At 45.1% G+C, this 22446-nt stretch overlaps 1 protein-coding gene and 1 long non-coding RNA gene across 12 annotated transcripts in view; one reads left to right on the forward strand and one right to left on the reverse strand.

Annotated features, from left to right (window-relative positions):
• TFAP2B (transcription factor AP-2 beta) overlaps positions 1–15629 on the reverse strand; it is a 62441-nt gene extending 46812 nt beyond the window's left edge. For 4 of the 11 annotated variants that reach the window (XR_015696794.1, XR_015696795.1, XM_087716786.1 and 1 more), the window contains exons 1-4: positions 15499–15629; positions 14074–14335; positions 9303–9761; positions 1387–1447 (exon numbers count right to left, since the gene is read on the reverse strand). Coding sequence is in view for 9 of the 11 variants with exons in the window: in XM_087716786.1 (XP_087572912.1) it covers positions 1387–1447; positions 9303–9761; positions 14074–14154 (601 nt within the window). In the remaining 2 variants the exon portion in view is untranslated. The other 7 variants (XM_087716788.1, XM_087716784.1, XM_087716789.1 and 4 more) reach the window with 7 other exon arrangements.
• Positions 13121–21454, forward strand: LOC148045622 (uncharacterized). Its single transcript, XR_015696796.1, has 3 exons — positions 13121–14144; positions 14936–15159; positions 18835–21454. It is a non-coding gene; the product is annotated as an uncharacterized LOC148045622 (long non-coding RNA).
• The last annotated feature ends 992 nt before the right edge of the window (positions 21455–22446 follow it).

Raw genomic sequence — 22446 nt, forward strand, 5'->3', positions numbered from 1 at the left:
CCAAGTCAGCCTGCGGAGCACGCAGACGCCCCACGCGTGAGACAAGACCAGGTCCTAATTCCACCTGAGAGCCGGAAGGGCGGGGAAAGCACTCGAACTGGCCTAAACCCCGAGATCGGCTTAATTTGTTCACAAACAAGAATTCTAGGTGAGGGGGAAAATCCCATTAGTTCGGATAAGGTTGTTCCCATTGGGGTAAGCACAGAGATAACAAGGAATACCCTTTCCCCACTTCTCGGGGAGACCAGCTGAATTTCAGCGCGCCTTTCCGCTGCTAATTAAAGCTCGCTCCTTCCCTCCTCCCGCAGCTTTGCGCAGGGAGGAGGCGTGTCTCTCCCCGAGCCTGCCTGTCAAAGAAATTCAAAACGGGAAGGAGGGGGTGGGCATGAAGCAGCTGCAATACGCCCAAAATGAGTTATTGTAATTACATTTAATTAGTTTAATTAGTTAATTATTTTGCTTACAGCTGTACAAGAGATTGCAAACATTTGTTAAGATCACGTTCCCTCTACTAGAGTGGGGCGAAGCCGCACACTTACACTAAATCACGTATGCCTGTGTAGACAAATGGAGTGCGGGGGGAATCCTCCTCTCCTCGCCTTTTCCTCCTGAACAGAGAGACTCGGTCCCCGCATTCTGGCCCACAAGTACCGGGAGGCTAAAAAAAGCCCCAACGTATCGCCAAGGAAGACCAACGCCCCGCCCCCCACCAATCCCCCTGACATAGAAGAGATTGTGCCCGTGCTGTCATCCCAAGTGCAGCCTTCTGCTCTGGGCGATGGATCAAATCTTTCCTATCTAGATATACCGTAGGTACATGCCCACAAAAAAGGTGGAATCCCCATCTCCCCCGCTTCCCAGGAGCTAAACTTAAACAATAGGACAGATATTGCATCCATCTTGGAAAATTATACTTCCTCTGTGGAAGCAGATTCTGCTCTTATTCACACAACCCTAAATATTGCTTGGAAAGAAGCTCCAGTGAAACCAAAAGCACCCTGGTCAAGAATTTGGCCTCTTGCAGGTTATGCTAATTCCCACAACGACAATGAGCAACGAGGGAAAGTTATTTCCTAGAACTAGAGAAAAAGCTTCACACAAGCAGGGTGGGTAAGATTCCAGCCAATGGGCTGCTTCGTTTAGTATGTCCCCCATACTTTAGAATGGTACCGTCATGTTGCAAATATTGAATCAAATCAGGATACAAGGGCTTCCTTTCTGGAACTTGAATAGCTTTCTCTGTATACAAAGCACATAATCCCATCCTCAACGCTACCTGGAAGAAAGCCCCTCGTGAAGCTTACTTCCAAGTAGGCCTGAAATTGCCTCTGTACAGTGCCCACAAATACTCAACAAACTGTGCAACAATTGAAAAGTTACCCATACCTTTTTTGATGACCGACTGGTCCAGCAGGTTCATGCCGCTGTTATTAGCATCTTCTACTGCCTAAGGACAGAGGGGGAGAAAGAAGGGGAAAATCACTGTTCAAATTTCCCAGCACTTAGCAAAAGAACAAAGAGGTGCATAGAGCTGGACAAAGTCCCACACTATCTCAAATTCATTAATGAACGCTCATTATTTCCACGAAGAACAATTAATTAAGGAAATATACTTTTTCTCCATGTTAAAATGGTATGAAAATGAAGCTTCCTTTTCTTAGGGGATTTAGGGTGAACAGAAAATGTAAGGTGTATCCTTCTAATGATTTAAGAGGCCAAAGTAAGTCACCAATGGTGCTCAGCCTTTACTCCCTGGAGCCTTACAATTTTGGCTTTGGTATCTGTGCAGCCCATTGACACCTGCAACTAAACTTTCGACGGGCGACAAGAAATTAGCAGTGGGTGCAAGAAAACTCTTGCTGTTTATCCACTTTCCTTCTGACCTAGATTTTATTGGAATTCCGTTTGCTCAATAGGGCTTGTCCCAAGAAAATAGGCACAAATAGGCAAAAATAGAGTTTTGCTCTGGGAGAAAATAAAAGAGGGACTCTTTGCATTCCTCCTTATAAAGATAATAATTAAGGGGTTTGCTGTTGATTTATTGCACAATTTATGCCGCTGTCTCTCTGATAGGTGTTGGAAATAGATCTTGAAATCAACCAAATTAGCACAAACTTACATAAAAGTTACCCAACTCCCTCCAGTCCACCAACTTCAAGGATTTCTGACTGGAGGAGGGGCACCACCCCAAACACAGTTCAGTATTTAACGTGATCAAGCATTTAAGATTTTTTTTCATTCAAAGCAAATAACTGAACAAATAAAATATTATTTCAAGAGTTATTTCAGTGTTTTGAGTTTATTGCCACACTCCCTTTTGTGGGACAATTGACTTCAATGGATGAGAAGAGGGAGAGGAAGAGAAATTATAATGACATAGAAGGCAATGCAAAGAAAATGAACTGTGGCAGGTCTCAAATATACATTATGACACTGAGTCGTGGGAGTAAAGAGGTGATTTCAGCTTTTATTTATTTCTGTACAGTTGGACTCCAGCCTTCCTGGAATTTGAGAGGGAACGAAGAATAGATGGGGTGGGAGTAGTAACTGATTGGCATAATTATCCTTCTCCCTATAAGGGCAACTTTTACTTTTGACGCAGGAGTTTCCTTACTGCCTTGTGGCTGCTACCTATGGACAAGGAAGCAAGAGGCCCTCAACTTTTACAGGGAACCGCCATGTATACAAAAAATGAATTAGAGCTCCAATGAGGATTAATTTTAATATTGGTTCAAGTAGCCTGAGCTTTGTTATTTACCAAAGGCTGATAAATTTGTATCTGGTGTGCTTAGAATGCAAATCAAAGAATGGTAAACTTTGATTAATCAGTAGTCAGTAGGGATGGTAGGAGACCAACACTTTTGGACATTGTAAGGGGAGAGCCATGTTAGCGTAAGGTGGCAAAAAGAAATCAAGACTGACAGCCAAACAGCCAATGTATTTCTGACCAATACATTTCATTAGAAGTAATTAGCTTTCATGACATGCAGCTCATGTAAACCTCATGCCTTTTGCTGAAATGTTTTCAAGCACTTCAGAAGAGCATCATTTTGGGGAGGTGCCCTTTCCATATTGGCAGAGGCAGCATTCCTTCTCTTGGGAACCAGTCCTATGGAATGAAGGGGCTTCTGCTGCTAAGCAATGGAACTGTGCTCTTAACATTCTCCTGAATGATAATTGCAGCTCCTTACATGTAGCAACTAGCAGTGGACAGAAGCATCTTGAAAGGAGCAGGGGATGCCCCCTTCAATCAATTAAGTCCCTCCCATTTGTATCAGAAACATTTCCTGCTACAATTGTATGAACACAGCCCGCCTGAATCTGCCTCAGTTTATCAACACAGATTCTTAATTTCAGAAGTAGGTTCCCTGTTTTCTCTGCCATTAAATAGACAAATTAGCTATCATGGCTCAGTGATAAAGAAGAATAGAGAGGCCAAATGTAACTAGAATATATCATTCCCCACTTTCTTATACATAGCAAGAACCTGATATTCTTGCTCTTTCTTGTTCTTTCTCTTTTGCTTCTCAGCTCAACTTAAATATTAAGTTCCCTTAAGTTTACATCAATTTAGCTTGTTGTTTTATAAAAGTTATAGGCTGTCTCACACTGCCCATTATCTCAGAAATAGTTAATATATTTTAGATCAAGGCATTGTGTGAAGCCAACCATGGTAATTAATTCAGTACATCCCAGAAATTCAGAAAATAGTGTTGAGCAAACCATTGTTCAATTAACCATAAATGTAACCACAGTCATATTTCAGAAAAGGACAGCTGAAATCCAAGGAATTAACTTTGTTCCTCCAAGGCCCTAGGCTCATTCAGAGCTTCAGAGAGCATAAGCAAGCTTTGAGCAGGACTCCCAATAATTATGCATGATAGTCAAGGAACAAGATTCAACATAGAACTGTAAATTGAACATATGTGTATGAAAACAACCCACTCCAGAGTTTTGGGGCTGAGCCACTAAGAGGCCAAGTATGGTTCTAGACACCTCTAAACCAAGGCCTACATTTCTGACTCTCCATTTGGCTGACAGCCGCCATTCCATGCCATTCAAGGTTTTCTGCATCACCCAGGTCCAGTCACTTATAATTTGGTCCTAAATACATTGACCTGGAAGCAGGCATGACAGATTGAACAGACAGAATTGCAAGCAGCCTTCTTCCAGTTCCAATGTCAAAGACTCAATTGCACCATCTGGAAATTTCCCTGCCTTCAGAGAGGTTGTGATCTTGGGCCACATTTTACTTTGTGGCTTTTTTTTGGCAGTGGCACATTGGCATGAATGCATCACAAACTTCCTTCCATTTATATAGCTGCTCATCACAAAAGGGGTTTGCATCCTACACTGACCCCAAGGTGGCGCAGTGGTTAAATGCAGCACTGCAGGCTACTGCTAGATCAGCAGGTCAGCGGTTCAAATCTCACCGGCTCAGGGTTGACTCAGCCTTCCATCCTTCCGAGGTGGGTAAAATGAGGACCCAGATTGTTGGGGGCAATATGCTGACTCTCTGTAAACCGCTTAGAGAGGCCTGAAAGGCCTATGAAGCGGTATATAAGTCTACTGCTATTGCTATTGCTAAACTCAGCCAGAACACCATATCCCATCCCCAGCACTCAGTCAGTGTGTGATGGGTGAACCACATCAGTAGTTCTTGCATCTGCAGTGCTATTAAATCTGGGGTGGGGGACTTGCCCACCGCAACCTCTCAGCTGGGAGGAAGTTAGTAGCTCCCATAAAGTGATTAAAGTTAAAGTGATAAAGTGTTGCCTTGCTCCTTCTCCCTCTTCCCTTTTATGGTTTCAGGTGAACTTTAAGAATGTAAAAAGAGTTTCACTGGCTCAGAAGTCCTAGAGCGGCTCTCCGAAGACCCACAGTTGTCTAAACAAGATCCCACTCTCTTCATTGGTAGGTTTACTACCAATGTGTTTGAGGAAGAGGATGGGTTTTCAACTGCATGGGTCCTTTTCTTCCAGGATAGAATGAAACGCGAACCTGCCAATTTGGCATTATTCTGGGTTCTCTATACTAACAACCTTCCATCTTCGCGGAAGTGGAAGGCGGATGAGTGGTGCTAATTTCGGACAAGGGTTTCACACGACCTCCGCTCCTTCCCGACTCCCCTCTCCCCCACTCCACAATGTGGTTGAGCTGTTGTAGTTAATGAGAAGAGTCTTGTCTGATTTTCTATCTAATTACGGCCGCCTGCTGGGTTTTTGTACAAGATATTCGTGCAGCATGCTGGCAGTTAATAGTCACAGAGAGAATCGTAAAGATTTAATTAGGACTGGGCGCGGAAACGTGGAAAGAAGCATGCACGTGCACGGATACCCACCCACCCACCCATCTAACACAAACTCCCACACACCCCTCACACTTTCAATTGTCAGGTTTCTTTAATTGCAGGGTTCACTTCCAGAATTCCTTTGCAGAGGCACTTCAGTTCCCAGAATTCCCTGGGCCTTTCCGGCTAGGGAAGATGGGAGCTGAAGTCCAAGCTGAATTGGGCAGTGGATTAGGGAAAGATTCGGATATTTCGCCCGCCACAAAACTTGATCTCTTCGACTCCCGGTAGGAGACGCGGCAAGACAGAGGAGAAAGGTTGGAGCTGAGAAGAAGAGAGATCAGTAATGACCCATCACCAATTGAAGACATTTATCCCCAGTCGACTTAATAAAATCAGGGTGAAAGAGGGTGGGGACTGGGCGCGAGGGAAGAATCTCTAGCCCTTCGCTTCCTCTTGAACGCTTGCTCGGAGGTCAGCCTCTTGCAATGCCAAGGGATTCGTTTCCCCATCAATTTGCAAAAGTGGGGTTGCAATCTGATGCACGCTCCTTGAGCTCCGCGGGAGACACGTGCATGAGAACGCCCCATCAAGGGATTTCTGTCAGAGGAAATTCCTGGGAAACCCTTCCCTGCTCGAAGCTCCATCCAATTGGACGGCGAACCTGTCTCTGAAACAAAATTGACCCACAACGAGAGAAGCCGAAACGCACGCTTGGCAAACTTGCAACACCATCTACTTGGGAAGCAGCAAGGCCCACGGCTGAAACTGTGGCGTGGGGAGTAAGCATCCTGGTTTCCCTTTCATCTTCTTCCAGGTAATAAAAATTGCAACGGAAGTGATAAGCGAAGCAAAACCAGTGCACGGCTCACACGGAACTGTGAACGGCGATGTGCGCCTGAGAGAACTATCCGATGTTTCTAATAATAATCTCATACATATTTACCTTAATCTCTCTCCCACACAGACGGACACGCTGTCATGTAGACAGCACTCTGCCTGAGTGTATATCAAACTCGATATCATAGATAAGTTGACCTTCATATTTTAATTAAAGGCCAGCCAAAATTGCAAGCATCTTCCTGGCCTTCGCACGTGGGTATGTTGTAACATTCTATCGATCCTGTTCTCTCTTCTAATTTTAAATTATAAATTATGGAATACCAAGCTTCCGGTATAGGTATATATAGAGTCCAATCCTATATCTATTTAGAAATAAGTCTCACTGAACTTCGAAGTGAAATTACAAGAATTCCACCTAATAACCGAAATTGTTAACCATTCGTGAATTCCTGCCACGGAATTCTGCACCTTTCTGTAAAGAATCCGACGTAGAATGGACAGGTCATAGTATATATCTATGATGCAGCAAATTTAATCCGTTTAACTATGGCACCTGTCAGTCTCACTTCAGCCAGCGTTATTTACAGCAGAATAAATGGAATGGACTCATCAAACCCATTAACACCAACATATTTTTTTAAAAAAAATTGTCTAAAACAACTTAAAATTGGATCTCTTGAGGGGATAACGGAATGTTTGGACAATCTTATTCTCCGCTCTTTCAACAGTGTTTTACCCTTAACAGGCATTGTTAGAGGAACCCAACTCCCACCGAATTGATGGGAAAGATCCTAGTCTATGATCTCAAACGGGAATTAACTTTTCCCGAGATTACATAGTTTTTGAGCCGATCCATGACTTAAATAGCTTCTTGCCACTATTTCTCACAGAGAAATCTAATTTCTTAAAAGAGAGAGAGAGACAGAGAAACATACAGAGAGAGACAGCATGACTGGGGCGATGTGTGGAGGACCCAATCTTATTGACCCAAGACCCTGCAACTTCTGCCTTCCCCGTCTTGATTACAGCAACCCACAGGCCCTGTTGGATCAACTTTGGGGCACTCTCTCCGCTCTGCCGCTCTAGGCACCTTTGGCTTAGAAGCCAGTAGCTTGGAACGCAATTAAATTCTCTTTAGAATAAGCCTGCAAAAGCCTGGGCTGCACGTGGCCAGGGGCAGAAATCGACACACCGGAAGATCCGCCTTTCTTTCAGAAAAACAGAAAGTGATGGGGCGCGGGATGCGTATTTCTCCTTAATTTCTCTCTCCTTAATTTCTCCCATCTCTACTTGCCTGATTTCTTTTGGTGACAGTCAGGCACATTCCAATTTCGCCGACTTTAAGTGAAGGGGAACAAGATGTATTTTCTTTTAGCTTTCTCTCAAACCCCCCCCCCCGCCCCCAGAAGTCAAATAAAGTCGTGTATTATAATATGGGAGACACCCCAGGTTCTCCTTATCTCGATTCAGCTAAATTCTAAATAAACAAACACTCGACTTAGAAAGATGAGAAGAACTATTAGGAGGGAAAACAAGGTATATAACTTAATCTGGAAAACTTCCTTGAAAATGTAACATATCGCAGGGCCTTCCCTTTCTCTGCTTTTACTCCCTAAGCGGACGGGTTGATTTTCTACGACAATTCCTGCTAAGTAGTTTCTTGTCTGCAAAGGCATCGTTTCAGAAATTTTATAAGTGCATTTCAAAATTAAATTGCCTTCCTTTGCAAAGACACTTACCCCTAATCGGGAAATAAGGGAATAATTGGTTATTATAATATCGATCCTCGATTAGAGCCCTCTGGGACTCCAGGTTTGGAATAGAGTAGGGGGTAAATCTATGATCAAAGTGGTTCTTTTTCAAGATCTTATGATCTGGCTCAGTTCATTGCTTTTTCTCATTCACTCTGGCAGTTTTAAGAAAAAGAAAGTCTCGGTTTTGCCTAGCTGAGGTTACCCTTCAGGGAAAAAGGCAGGATCATGTCTGATAAATCGGAGGAGCTTGCCTCAGGCAATTGTACGCCGAAATCCGGAGAGGGTTAGCGGAAAACGCAGCAGAAAACCACCCCGATTGCGGGGAAAAGCAAAATCTTCGTGCTCCCCCCGCGTCCCACTTCCTATCCGTTGAACTACAAAACATGCGGTTTTCTCCATACTGTTCGCTTCTCTGCTTTTCACAGCTCCAGTTTTGCTTCGGAAGGTTATTTACAAACACACACACACACACACACACACATACACACACACAGCCGGCCACGGGCAACCAAACGCAGGAGATGCGCTGACTCTAAGGCATTCAGCCGCCAGAAAGCACACCAGAGAGAGTGAGGGGAGATGCCCAGGGTCCGGCTTCAAGGCCAGAATCCATCGAAGCTCAGTAGCTAAGAAGAAGCCACACAATATAGGTTGAAGGCGACATCCTTTTCTTCTCCCTTCCCCACCAAAACACACCACATAAACACTGCCAGCTTCTTTGGTCAGGTTAACCTGTCAGGTTCTTCAGACTTGTTTATCTAAATTGGAAAGGGGGAAAGCTGACTAAAACTGAGCCAGGCCCCCGGTGTTGCAAGGGACTGGGACACTAAGTCCTGGACTTTCCCAAGCTGGCCTGGTATGTTAATCTTCCTGCCCAGCCTTTTTCTTCGAAGGCCCGGCGGTTCTAAGCCACCTAGGAGGGTAGGGAAGAATAGCATGGTAGGAATTGGGATCTCGCCATTTCTTTGACCATCCTCGAGAGTCCAGAGTCGGCCCAGCTGGGTGCTCGCCCCTTCTTTGAGAGCCGCTTCTACTTAGAAATGAGTCCCTTGTGGTTAGGGAAAATGTGACAGGGCCAGGCCTTCTAGAGTTGGGCAGAAACTTTGCCGCCGCTGGCTGGGTCTGGGACTGTAACAAGGCAGCCCAGCAGTTCCAGTGGAACCCAGTCATCGCCGCACGAAGGCGGCGGACTCGCCTCTTGCAAACGCCAGGCCTGCTCCGGAGCCTGGCCCGTCACAGTTGCCTGCGGCAGAAGAGCCCTTTTAGGCCACTTGGCCGGACTGATGGATCGTGGCATCCAACCCAGGCTGCACTGGTATCAGGGTGGCTTTCTAGCCTCAAAGGGCTCCCGGGATTCCAAGAAACCCTGGCGGGGCAATGAGCCTCGCCTTAGCTGGTTCCGGAGCGCGACTTACCTGCACATCCTCCATGCCGGGATGCCCGATGCCGTGGAGGGAAAGCGCGTCGCCCATGCCGGAGTCCAGGCCATGGTGAGCCGAATGGAGAAGGACGTCTGGCCGCCTGACGGAGTGGTAGTCCCGTCGCGGGTCGAGGCCCGAGAGCTGCGGCAAAGAAGCCCGTGGCTGGGGCAGCAGCGAGCCGGCGTCGGAGCCCACTTCTTGCCGCTGTCGCTGCCCCCAGGGATGCTGCTGGGGCTGATGCAGCGGGTTTAGGGCGTAGGGGTCATTAACGTGGGAGTAAGGGTCCTGGCTCTGGTGGTAAGGAAGAGGCTGGTAGGGCGGCGGGAAGTAGGGCGGCTGGAAGTCCGAGGAGGGCGTGTGAGAGAGCGGAGGGGCGCTGGAGTAAGGGCCTTGCGAGACCGAGCCCAGCTGGGACAGCCGGGAACTGTGGCTGGGGACTCCATCGTGCCGGTCCTGGAGGGAGCAGTTAGGCCCCAGACAGAGATACAAACAAAAGAAGCAGAGAGAAAGAGAGGCGTTTTAAAAAAGTCATCCTCTATGATTAAAAAGAAACACCCATCCTAAAGTGCTCCTATTTCTCCCAATGTAGTGATGGTGATGGCCGCCATGTGCCACCATTCGAGTCAATGTGGGATTAATAACCGTTTGTTTCTTATCTTCTCCCCATACATTCAACTATAATCATAACATCCTAAATGGTATTTTAAAGCCCAACGCTCAATGGGGATTATCAGCATGAGGTTGAGGATGATGATAAAATCGATTATTTTAAAAAAAAAAGTTCACCAAAAGGCTTAAATTGCACCAGTAAGAATGATGATAACAATAATAACACTATAATGCTGCTTGAGCAACTAGATAACTTATGAATAAATATGAATGTATATATAAAACCATCAATTGCTTCAGGGGAAAAAAAAATCTTTAAAACGTGAGAAGAAATGAACAAAGGGGCCATCCACTCATGTTTTGGATGGCAGGACATATGACCAAGAGGCTATAATTCTAAGGGCAGGAAGATATGAAAACAGTATTAACCAAAACGATTCTCAAAGAAACTCAACTTCAAACAAATAAAAAATGGTTGCATGGACAAATAAGTCTATTTCTGGTTCAAAATAAATGTATTGGTCTTGGACTCTTTACACTCTCCCCCAAATTACATTTGTGTCTGACAGAAAAAATACTATATGACTATAAAAAGAGTATATATTAACGATTATTCCTAACAACCCGAAAAAAAGTAATTAAAAAGTCAACGAATATTCTTATAATACTGATACATACTATAACAGAAACAAAGCTGCAATTTTAGACACCCCCACAACACACATACACCAGAAAATGTAGATCCTCTTCTTAACAGCAATATCTCCTTCCTCCCCTGAAAAAGTTTCCCCCCATTGATCCCCCTCCCCATTCCCAGATCAAATGAAGAACACACAATACAAAATGGAGAAGCAGCTGCAAGCGCCTTCCAATTATTGTGCTAAATTACCAAGCCAAAGGCGTTAAGAGAGAGGGAGAGAGGGAGGGAGGGAGAGAGGGAGGGAGGCAAGCTAAAAGAGAAAGAAGGAGAGAGGGTCTAGAGACAAGGCACGGAGGGGCAAAGAGAAGAGGGCAATTTTAAATTATAACACAGACCCAACTCACCATAGCGGAATAGGTGTGGACTAACATCTGGAAATTTGTTTAAAAAATCTTGAAACAGGTAAAAATAAAATAGCAGTAGAATACTACTACTACTATTACTACTACTAATAATAATAATAAATTAATATTAATAATTCTAGTAACAAGGAGAGGGGCGGTATCAAGAAAATCTGCAAAGGACCTTGGTGCACCCAGGAGAACAGCTGGAGGTATTTCCGAGTCTATCCATCAAAACCAAAATTTGGAGGAAAATATGTATGGAGAGAGTCTACGGTCGGCGAGGAGCGTCCTCGTGTTGCCCCCCCTCCCCGCCCGTTGCGCTTCCAAAAGCAATCCTCTTCAACCCAAGGCAAGCTTCAGACTGCTCCAGTGCCCCTTTCTCCTTTCCCTTCCCTACGCCGCCTCATAATAATTGATATTCATGACTATTAATATTACACGACTACTTTAAAGGGAGAATGCAAGACCAAATGGAGCGTGAAGGCTTTGCAGGCAGCTCGAGAGCTCCCCTCGTATTGTAAATGACGTTCATTCAGTGGAGAATTACTAGATGTAATCAGACGAGGGGGCTGGCGGAGGCAGAGCTGGGGGAGAGCGAGAGGGAAGGGACAAAAAGTTGAGCGGGCAAGAGGCAGAACTTCTATTAATTTGAACAGGGGAAGACGTGTAAACGAGGCACTACTGATCTGAAACAAGGAAGTGATCTGGAGCAACGCTAGAGGCAAAAAGAAAGGAGGGAGAAAATCATATTTCCCTTCTCTCCCCCCCCCCGTTTTTTTACATTTAATTATAGATTCCAAATACGAAGGAAAATCGATTGCCCTCGGTGCTTTTGTTCTGATTTTTAAAGCAAATAAGAGCTTCTCCAATCTTGTCATTTTTTAAACATTTAAAGACAGCCAAAGCGATTTGTTTACAGAAGCAATTAAGCTTATGAAAAGAAAGGGAAAAAGAAAAAAGAAAGGGAGGTCAACCGAACCCTGCTATAGATTGGGGAGGTTTTGCAACAGGCTACCGAAAGCCAGCCAGAATACCTGACCGAGTGTGCGCCCGCCCAAGATTCACTTACTTTGATTCTGGCAGCTGCTGTGGCAAAAAGGCGCCCAGCAGACACCTGGTCAGAACAGGTATGCAATGATTCCAAAGAAAGAAAAAAACAAAGTTATAGTTCTCTCGCAAAGCCAGAGGCTACAGAAAACCTTTCTCACGTTACAAGAGCTGCTGTCCTACCTGGTAAACCTCACCAGTGAACGTTCAACCCCGAACACCGTTTCCTAAACGCCTTCTCGGTCGGCAAAGCCCCAAATCAGTTTCAGGAGAAACTTGAATGCCTGAGTTCCGAAAAATTATCATTACTTTGCCACGATTTAATCTTGCCTTTTAAAGCTTGGCCGATTTGATCTTCGCAAGGAAAGCGGAAGGATTCCCTACACGGGGGTGGGTGGGTGCGTTTACACGCCCGGGCGGGCGCACACCCATGCACACCTGTCTTAAGAGTAAATTGATGGCATAGTTAGAAAACTCGAAAGAGAGCGGTTTTAGAGTCCTTCCGGTATTTCGGTCCCCTTTCTAGAATTTGCAAGGATCTTTCGATCCTTTCAGAGCCAGTTCAACGTTATTCGGGTGAGGAAAAAGAACGAGAAGTTGACCAAAGGAAATACCTCGGCGTACTTAGAAACCTTCGCTAGCCGGCTGAAGGATCCATAATCTGATCTTGAAATCGAGAGGCAGAAAGAATCTTTGCTTCCCTGGCTCACCTGCCCTCTTAGAGACGCAGCTCACTTTGAACCTTGCCTTTAAGTGAGTCGATGGGAAGTGGGATGCCGAGGGGAAGACCACAGAGAGCGGCGGGGATGGGAGAGAAGTCTGCAGTGGGGAAATGAAACAGAACTGAGCATCGTTGCCGGCGCTCCGTTGATCCCTGTCTTGAAGGGCGCTTTTGGAAATCTGGAGAGCTGTCCCGGGGCTGCAAGACAAGGCTACACGAGGAGTACCTCAGCCTAGCGCCTTGGAGGGAGACATGGCGAGGCGGTCTCACTTCTCCCACAAGTTTAAGCTTTGAAACATTAACTGGTAGGGGCAAGCCGGAGGCAGACTTTGGGTTCATTCAGAACTTAATCCGCCGGAGGAGAATCCTCCTGTTGCCTCCGGCGCGGTGCTTTCTCCAAGGGCGCCAGCTGGTCGCCCACCCGAAAGAAAAGGGTCAGGGGGAGAAAAAAAAACCCGAAACTATCCGGAGTCCAAACGTTGGAAATTAGAGAGAAAACTCTTTTTTCATCACCCCGGAATAGACGTTGCAGTCTAACCTGACGTGTGGAACCTGAGCGCTTAGGGCCAATGGGTTTATTTCCAGGCAGGGCAAATGGAACGGGATTGCAATGTTTGCCCGGTTCGGAGAAAGCCGGGTAGTGCCTGGCAATTTAGAGGAGCGGTTCGAGATAAGAGAGCCAAAGGTGGGAAGTAAGTGAGCCGGCTCTCGCCGCCTCTCGGGCGCGGAAGATGCCTGCAAAGCCAAAGGGAAAGAGCCGAGATCATAGCGAGGGCTCTTCTGGCGGGCGGGGGTCTCCAGGGCACGTCTGGACTTGTGCCTTTCCGCCCTGCTTCGCGCTGCCTCACAAAGAAAAGCGAGCCGAGCAAAGCGAGCCCCTTCGGTTCCGCAGGAAGCTGCCTTTGTGAAAATAGTCGGAAAAGGAAAGGCGGCTGCGGTTCTAATCGAATTCCGGTGGATCTAAAGCGAGCGCGGCGTGCCAGAGAATCTCTGCTTTACCTGCCAGCTGAGTGCAGAGCGCCTGCCTCTTTCATTTCTTGAGAGGGAGAAGGAAACGAAAGGGGGGAAAAAACCAAACCGAAAAAATAAAGTTCCTCTTTGGATCTAAGGCGCTGGTTAAAGAAAGCCTCCGAAATCCCTTCCTGCTTGTCCCCCTCCGCCCCGTTTCCCTTTCCCCTCCACGAGGCAGGCAAACTGCGCCGGGACTCCTGGAGTCGAGTGCCCGGCTCGCCTCGGACCCCTCTCTGGTTTGCCTTCCCGAGATCTCAACGCCTGTCCGAGACTCTTGCCCGGTTCTGTAAATCTTCTTTGCCCCGCCAAGGTGCCTCTTCTCTCCATACTGACCTCGTAGATGTCTTCGTATTTCACATTTTCCACCAGTTTCCAGAGCATGATGGCGGGCTGTCCTCTAGGAGGTGAGTGCATTCATGTGAAGAGCAGATGTCTGGATTCTCAGGACTTCTCTGTCTGTAATGATCCATCTATAATTGGAAATGGGGGACAGACACCAAATCCGACGTTCCTCTCCCATCGCAACTTATATCTGTTGTCTGAAACAATAGGCTGGAGAAGGAAGCCTCAGACAGAGAGGAAAAATCATTCCCATCTGTGGAGTTTATATAGAACATATAGACATATTGAACACACATAGATTATGCATATAATTACTCACCCACCCTTGATACGGCTATATGTTCATACACACACGCGCGCGCACACAGGCAAGTTATGAAAAAGAACGCTGGAGATATTTCTGTAGGTAAACATTCCGATTTGTGCATATGTTTGCACACACATACATACATGTAAGGGACACACTCAAGGAAAGGAGCAAACGTGGATCTCAACTTTCTGACCACAAGGAATGTGTATTGCACACATTTCCTTTTACAGATCGATTTGTTTATGCAGTACATCCAGGCACTCTTTCAAATAATTTAAAGATATAAGTTTATATTATCTGTAATACGCACACACAGGTATTTCATATGTGTGAAATTTACAACTAAAAAACTCACGCGCGCGCACCTAGGCACATACAACACAGAGGATTATTTGCGATGTAAATAGACATTTTCCTCCTTTTGGGTGAGATGGGAAAGAAACACAGAGTTTTATAAATTCTGATTGACTGACAAATGCAAAGACCAGGGGCAGCAACGACAAAACGCTGCGTAAGTTTACACCCCGTGTCCTTTCATTTCAGGCAATTTGCTCTCTTTCCTCGGTTGAAAGCCAAGGCAGTCCAAAGACCAGGACCATCCTACTCCGGCCGTATTTAACCCAGGGAAGCTCATCTGAAAGATTCCCTCTCATGAAGCGGTTTCTCTTTGTTTTATTTTGTTTCCACACTTGCCTGGTTTTTTTTTTGAGCGGACGTTTAACGAACTGCGCGTTTTAAAACGAGACCCATCTCAGCGAGACGAGCTGGTAAGCTTTCGCCCCTTGCGGAGGGGACAAAATCACCCTGGGCTGGGTGCGGAAACAGGCCTTTTCCCGCTCGGATTTCAGAGAGACTTTTCGAGAGGTCTGCGAATTTCGCAAAGTGACTTAGGAGGAGAAAAGCTGCCTTAAAACGCACCCTTTCAGGAGGTCTTTACAAGAGTGGGCAAGCCATCGAGGTTTCGCCTTCTAGGAAGGGGGGAGGGGTGAGTTGCTCAGCGAAGAGTCCAGGGGTCCTTGCCCGCCCCAATAACAGTGGGAAATCCAACTTTTTTCTCTCTCTTTCTCTCTCTCCCCCCTCCCGGTGCCCGTAACCTCAGAATGCACCTTTCCAGCAGGAGCTGTCGGAAAGGGCAGGAGGAGGGAGCAGGTCAGACGCTCTCGCAGCCAGCAGGTAGCTGGAATAAGAGGAGTAAGGCAGGTTGGCCTTTGCACGGAAGTGATGAAAGCTGGGAAGAGGGAGCCGCGGCAGCAAAGCTTGTCGTCTTATAAGCGGGTCTGGGCGGGAGGAGGAGGAGTGGGAGGAAGAAGAGGCGGCGGCGTTAAGACGGGAGCGGCGCAGCCCTGAATACGCCGCGCACAGCTTTGGGGACAGAGAGAGAGGCAGCCGAAACGGTTACAGGGTTCCAAGCAGAGCGCATTAATTGGTGAGGGATGGAGGTGAGGAAGGAGAGAATTCTCTCTCCCTCTCCCCTCCCTCCCTCCTTCCCCCCTCTCTCCCCCTCCCTCTCTCCCTCCCTTTCCCTTTTCCTCTCTCTCACACACACGGAGGAATGCGTATTTTTCCAAAGCTGGCAGTATTACAATAAGTGAAAATCTTCATCCCCAGCTCCAAGTTTGGGTTCTGGCCGCTTCAGCTCCTACTTACTGGGGAGTTAGTCCTGCCGCTTTCAATGGGGCCAACCCCAAATAAGTGTGAGTCGCTCCTTGGCACCGGGAACGGACTCCCCATTTTTCGAGCTGAGGATCATGACCTTGACACCGGGTAGAGGACAAATTGCAAAACGATTTGTGTACCCTGTGTCCTCCCACTCCACCTGCCTCCCCCCCCCCTCCTCCCCGGTTCCGAATCGTTAGCGCGGCTTCTCCTTCGGTTGCGACAGGAGCCGATCCCTTTGGGCTGTGTTGGGGTGGAAGCGATCCCTCTTGTCCTCGCGGCGGTGAGGTCAGGTTGGTCCCGTTGGGAAAACCCACGTGCATAAAAATACTACAAATGGTAAACAGGATTTGTAACCTTATTGGCTGGTTGGCCAACAAAAGATATTATTGCTTTCCTACACGAAACTGTGCCCCGGAGGTGCTAAACTTAAGCGTGCGAGCTTCTGGCTCCCAGCCTTCCTCTAGAGCCTGGGGCGCGCGGGGGGGGGGGGGCAGGCCCAATTTGCACTGAAGCAGACAGTTAGTAGTTAGGTCGAACTTCCCCTACAGCTCAACTAGACTTGCAGTGCGGTCGAATAGGAAATACGAGCGTTTAACGCTTCAGCACAGCAGGATAGAAAAAAAAACATACTTAATTTAGGAATGGTTCCGATTCCTCTTCCTTACCCGCCCGGATCAGCCTGTAATCTTACGATCCCGAATGTGGGAATAAATGCCTTGAACGAATCGGGGCTTCCTTCGGACTGAACGTGGGGAAGATTGCTCAGGCAATGCTTTACTGGACCCAGGTAGCGATTTCACTCGCCTCCAGGTGTTTCCAGCTGAATTGGCTGTTGGGCGGGCCCGAGAACACTGCACGAACCAATTCAGGTGAAGACACCAGAAAAATTGACTCCCCGTGAAATGTTTCTCCAGGTATTGGGTTGGAGGGGGGGTCGAATAAAAACTGGGATTTAAACACATTAAGACCGTAGAGTCACGTTCCTTGGGACTTCTACCGCGCTGTATATGCCAATGCGCCGCCTCTAAAATGCCAAAATGTGGGAAACGCCAACACACCGTTGAAGGCAATTTACTCGCGTAGGTTTAATATGTCAAGAGAACTTGGCACGGAAGAAAAATTACAGTTGGGGAACCTGCCTTTCTACGGGAAGCTTGTGTGTGAAACGAGCGGCGGCGGCTGAAAGGGGGGGGGGGCGCGGAAAGACCTGTAATTCAACAGGACAACAGCGCCCTCTATGGGCTCTTGCAAGCAGTTGAAATCAACCTTTCGGGTTTTTTAAATGCTCACGGGGTGGGGATGGCAGGAAGCTGTCCTCTCCTTTATGAGAAGAAAGATGAAAGCGAACGTGGTGTTTTAACAACGCTTTGGTGTCAGGTGTTTGGCTAGGTTGGGAAGGTTTAGATTCAAACCCATTGTCAGCAACAGAAGAAGCCTATCTACCTTTATCGAGTGGTTTGTGTGTGGGGGGGGGGAGGTAGGGGGGTGGGAGCGGGTGGGAGCGTTGTGCACGTTGGACTTGCGCTCCTGGGGGATAGAAATCTGATAAAGGACATAATTCTACCGTGGTTCGAGCTGCAGCCATGGATGTGGCTGAAGACATTCGTGCGTGCAAACGTTCGAAGGACAGCTCGTTATTCAGCTGCGCTAACCCAAGACACCTGTGGCCACTCCGCAATTCAGCAGCGTCTCTAACGCTCTTTCCTCCGCCCTGCTGCCCCTATCCCATTTTTACTTTGGGAGGGGGGTGGGATGGAAAGATATTTCCTCCCGTTTGCCGTTTCCAGTGCAGTGATATGTTTGGTTCCAGCAAAGATCTGCTGGGAGTTTTCTATTCTTTCGTTTTGAGCAAGAGGATCCCCTCTGTAGAGTCGACGAACGCAACCCGGGAACGCCGAGTTCATCCGAGAGCGGGCATTTAATTCGGCCTCGGTTTTGAAACGGTTTCTTTTCGCGCCCTCTGCTGGAGGTCGTGGGCGTTTTTCCGCGCTGCTCTTTAAAACTGTGCGACTCGATTTCAGTCTCTCACAAGATAATGAGAGGATTTAGAATAATTGTATTCTTCCGTTGTCTAGAAACTGCATATTCCCATTTAGCACGATGGTCCAATTTTGGCTTTACGGAATTATTTTACGGCATTATTGGAACTAATCCGAATTAACAGAACCTAATTTCGAAATTAGTGCTGGACCTCCGTCCCATTTTAAAAATAACATATTTTATTTCAAACATCTTAACTAATAAAAATTCCAGAAAATGTAGGAAATAGTGACATTGAAATGTTCGCGTACTTTTATATGTGGAGTGCAAAAATCTGCCACTGGATGTAAAAGAATAATACACGTACAATTATTTCATTAAACGTGTATGTCTCGCAATCTTAAACAACTCAGAGATATTCTTTACCTCTCATATTTCTATATGTCCTATGACAGAAGCATAAAATTCATCTGCAAAGTTGATTTTCAGATACAAAATGTAAAAAAGCATCGTTTTAGCAGAAGACATTTTTTTTAAAGGGATGCTGAGGTTTATGATTAAATGTGTGAGATTGTATAAAATATAGCTTCAAACTCCAGAATGTTCTCTTTCTATTTCAGGTAGCAATTCATTAGATTAAGAATATATTCTCACTTTGTTGTATACAATTGAGAAGGGGGTGAATTAGAAATGTGACCCCAGGGGTGGTGGTGATGGGGAACCGAACGCAGTGGGAATGGGCTACTTAAGAATGGGATCTGATGTTGGCATACAATAAATTTTCTCATGTCTTACTTTTTCAGGAGCTGTCCCACATAAATCTAGGAAAATAATTCAAGGTGGATATAACTAAAGCACCAGACTGGCTTAAGTATACCAAGAACAGATGTGTGTGGGCCACTAGCCCAAACTCTTAATACCAGTCAATGGCTGAGCATCTAAAAGAACTTTCCAGTTATGAGTCTGATTGCTTCAAGGAGGTGCATTCCACAGAACAACAGTTGCCATTGCTGCTTTGTACATTTCCTATTCAGTATGCCCCTTTCTTACCAGGATTAAATTTCAATTTGTTTACTCCTGTCCAAGTATCCACCACATTTCAAATGCTGACTCAGAACCTCCATGGAATACAATGGAATTGAAATAGTTTTCAGTAGAATGAAAATTCAGTGCCTGTCACTGGTAGAGCTCCCCCCCCCCCCCCGGAGATCATAGCAGGTATTGAAAAACAAAAGAGGCCAAAAGCACAGACCAAAGATTAGGTGTGCACCCCTTAGAACCATTTTAATATGTATTTCTATAGAGGAAAAGATTTCTGAATGATTATATTCCATCAAGTGGCTTTAAACCCCTAGGGATCACATAACAAGCTATCATAAAATTGTGCAATCCCTCCAAAAAGCTGATTCAGAGGATACCATGGGCAATATTTGAAAGTCAGATCATAAATCAAGGCAGTGCCTTAATCCTGCTCCCACTTTGTAAACCCAGGACAAGATTTTCTGTCCATACACCTTTCCACCACCAAAGCAAACATGTCAACATTCTGGCACAAGAGCTTATGGAATTCATCCATTTTAAATCACTGAGCTGTTTCTGCAAAGGACACCTGTTGGAGATCGGCCTGTTGGAGATTGGCCTGGAGTTTTCTCCAAAAACCCAATAGAGTTATAAGACACTGTAACCTATTCAGTTTGGCAGTTTTTGCTATCTTCTCAAAGCAATTTTGACTGGCACTGGTAATGGCCAAAGAAACTCCTGTACAAAGAAATAAAGCCTCTGTGAGCTGTTGCAAATGCTAGTCAAGACTGGAAAGCCATGTCAAATATCCTTTGAAGCAAATTAAGTTTCTTCTTTGCTTCCATATTGAGAACTGCAATGTCCTGTTCTCTGCAATGAAGCAAATTTGGGTTAGTGTGTATATCCCTAGTATTTATTTTGAAACACGCATAATTATTATGGTTATTATTGTGCACAGTCAGCCAGATACTTAGACTAGACCTGGCATTGAGATCTTCCTATGGATATAGGATAGGCAGGTATTGTTTAATAATAGTAAAGGTATTGTCACATGATGTAAACTGTTTCAAATACAGTTGCTTTTGCAATCAATTCGCCATTTTATCACTGTCGAGGTTACTCAAGTGATGCTTCATGGTGGTGATATTTTGGCATTGCACCCAAGGCCCATCTATTTTTGCTTTCTTTTGCCCCATTCTATTTCTAATTGCAGATTCTTGTGACTCTTTCACCCCCCCCCCCCAATACTTTGTTTTTCTCCTGTTGTGTCCAAGTTCTGCAATGTCCATTATCCAGACATATCGTTTGGTCTTTCTTATCAATAATTAAGTCTGAGGTGTTATATGGCGGGTGCTTGCCTGTTTGAATACTAAAGTCCCAGAGCATTTTAGATTTTTCGTATTCTATTACTTTCTCTATTTTGTGGTCTTGCCATTTCTTGCTTGCAGGCAAGTGGTATTTCTTGCATCCATTAAATGCACCATATCGGCTATTTTGCCATGTTATTGTTTGTATCAAACTATATGATTTTCTTGCAGCAGCTAAGTATGTGGCTCACTGTTCCTTTGCCTTTTTTTTTGCAGAGGCAGCAGTTGCTATCAGTTCTGGCTTTGTCTATATGTGTTCTAAAAGCAACATCCAAAAGAAAAAAATAACAGGACAATGACCAGCACATCAGCGTCAATTTATAATACAAAATAAAGTATTCAGAGAAATAGAAATGGGAGAACTGCAGCAATCTATTCAGAGCTAAGAATAGCAATAGCAATAGCAGTTAGACTTATATACCGCTTCATAGGGCTTTCAGCCCTCTCTAAGCGGTTTACAGAGTCAGCATATTGCCGCCAACAACAATCCAGGTCCTCATTTTACCCACCTCGGAAGGATGGAAGGCTGAGTCAACCCTGAGCCGGTGAGATTTGAACAGCTAAACTGCAGAACTGCAGTCAGCTGAAGTAGCCTGCAGTGCTGCATTTAACCACTGCGCCACCTCGGCTCTTGAAGCCTTGTCAGAAGTAACTCAAAAGCAAACCAGGGGAGTTGGTAATTGAGGAAGCCAGCATAGCTGTTAAATCATTTTCATTTCTAAACCAGGCACCCTCTCCTCTGACTTTTCTTCAAAAAGAACAACACCATCTACCTAAATAAGCAAAAGAAATGGAATCAAAGAATAACTGAGCATCTGAAATAGAAACAAAACAATTGAATAAGGTTTCCTGCACTGACATGTGTTACAAAGACACATTAACGAGGCCAACGCTGTAATATCAAAAAATAAGTGCTTTGTCAGAAACAAACCATGGCTGCAGTTATAGTTGAATACCTTGGCTGCCAAGTCAAAGGAACAGGGTAATTCTGGGCACAGCTATGGGACAACCCAAAGAAATACCACAAAAATGCAGCTTAGATAAAGGAAATGAAAAAAGTACAAAAAAAAGAAAAGAAGCTGAACTTGCAATAACAGCAGAAATGGCAGTGAAAACAGCACAGAAGATGATTTTTGGTTGAAACATCTGACTGGTCTACAGACATTCATTGTTAAGCAGTTTAATATACTACAAGGAGATGTAATTGAAGATTGATTAACATCTAGTAAAACATATCTTATAATGGAAGATCCAGCAAAAAGAGGCAGCACCAGGCAACTACAAATCAATTATCTGCTTGCTAACAACTTTGAAATTGCTAACTGGTGCAGTATATTAATATATGTGTGTGTGTGTGTTTATTTGTGCTGATAAATAAATAAAGGGAGACTAGTATAGATCTATTTCAAGCTATTTAGCTCCCATCAGCTAGCCATACCCTTACTGGGATTTGAAGCTAGCTGATGAGAGCTAAATAGCTTGAAATAGATCTATACTAGTCTCCCTTTATTTATTTATCAGCACAAATAAAAAACAAAAAAAAACACAAATATAACAAAGGCAACAGTAAAAAATATTGGGTTTCTGTCATGATGGACTCTTGTGATGAGCTGATTACCAGGGGTTGTAAAAATCTTATATATATATATATATATATATATATATATATATATATATATATATATATATATATATATATATATATATATATATATATATATATATATATATATATATATTTACAACCCCTGGTAAGCCCCAATTATGGGAGGAAGCTAACTGCTTCCAACATCTGTCAATCGGCTCGTCACAAGAGTCCATCACGACAGAAACCCAATATTTTTACTGTTGCCTTTGTTATTTATCAGCACAAATAAAACACACACACACACACACACACACACACACACACATATAACACACACACACACACACACACACAACTATCTCTCCATCTCCAACTCTCTCTCTCTCTCTCTCTCTCTCTATCTCTATCTATCTATCTATCTATATATCTATCTATCTATC

Source organism: Thamnophis sirtalis, unplaced genomic scaffold (genome assembly GCF_051295495.1).
Source record: "Thamnophis sirtalis isolate CommonGarterSnake01/CBP01778 unplaced genomic scaffold, rThaSir2_p1.2 scaffold_5, whole genome shotgun sequence".
NCBI classification, from domain to species: Eukaryota; Metazoa; Chordata; class Lepidosauria; order Squamata; family Natricidae; genus Thamnophis; species Thamnophis sirtalis.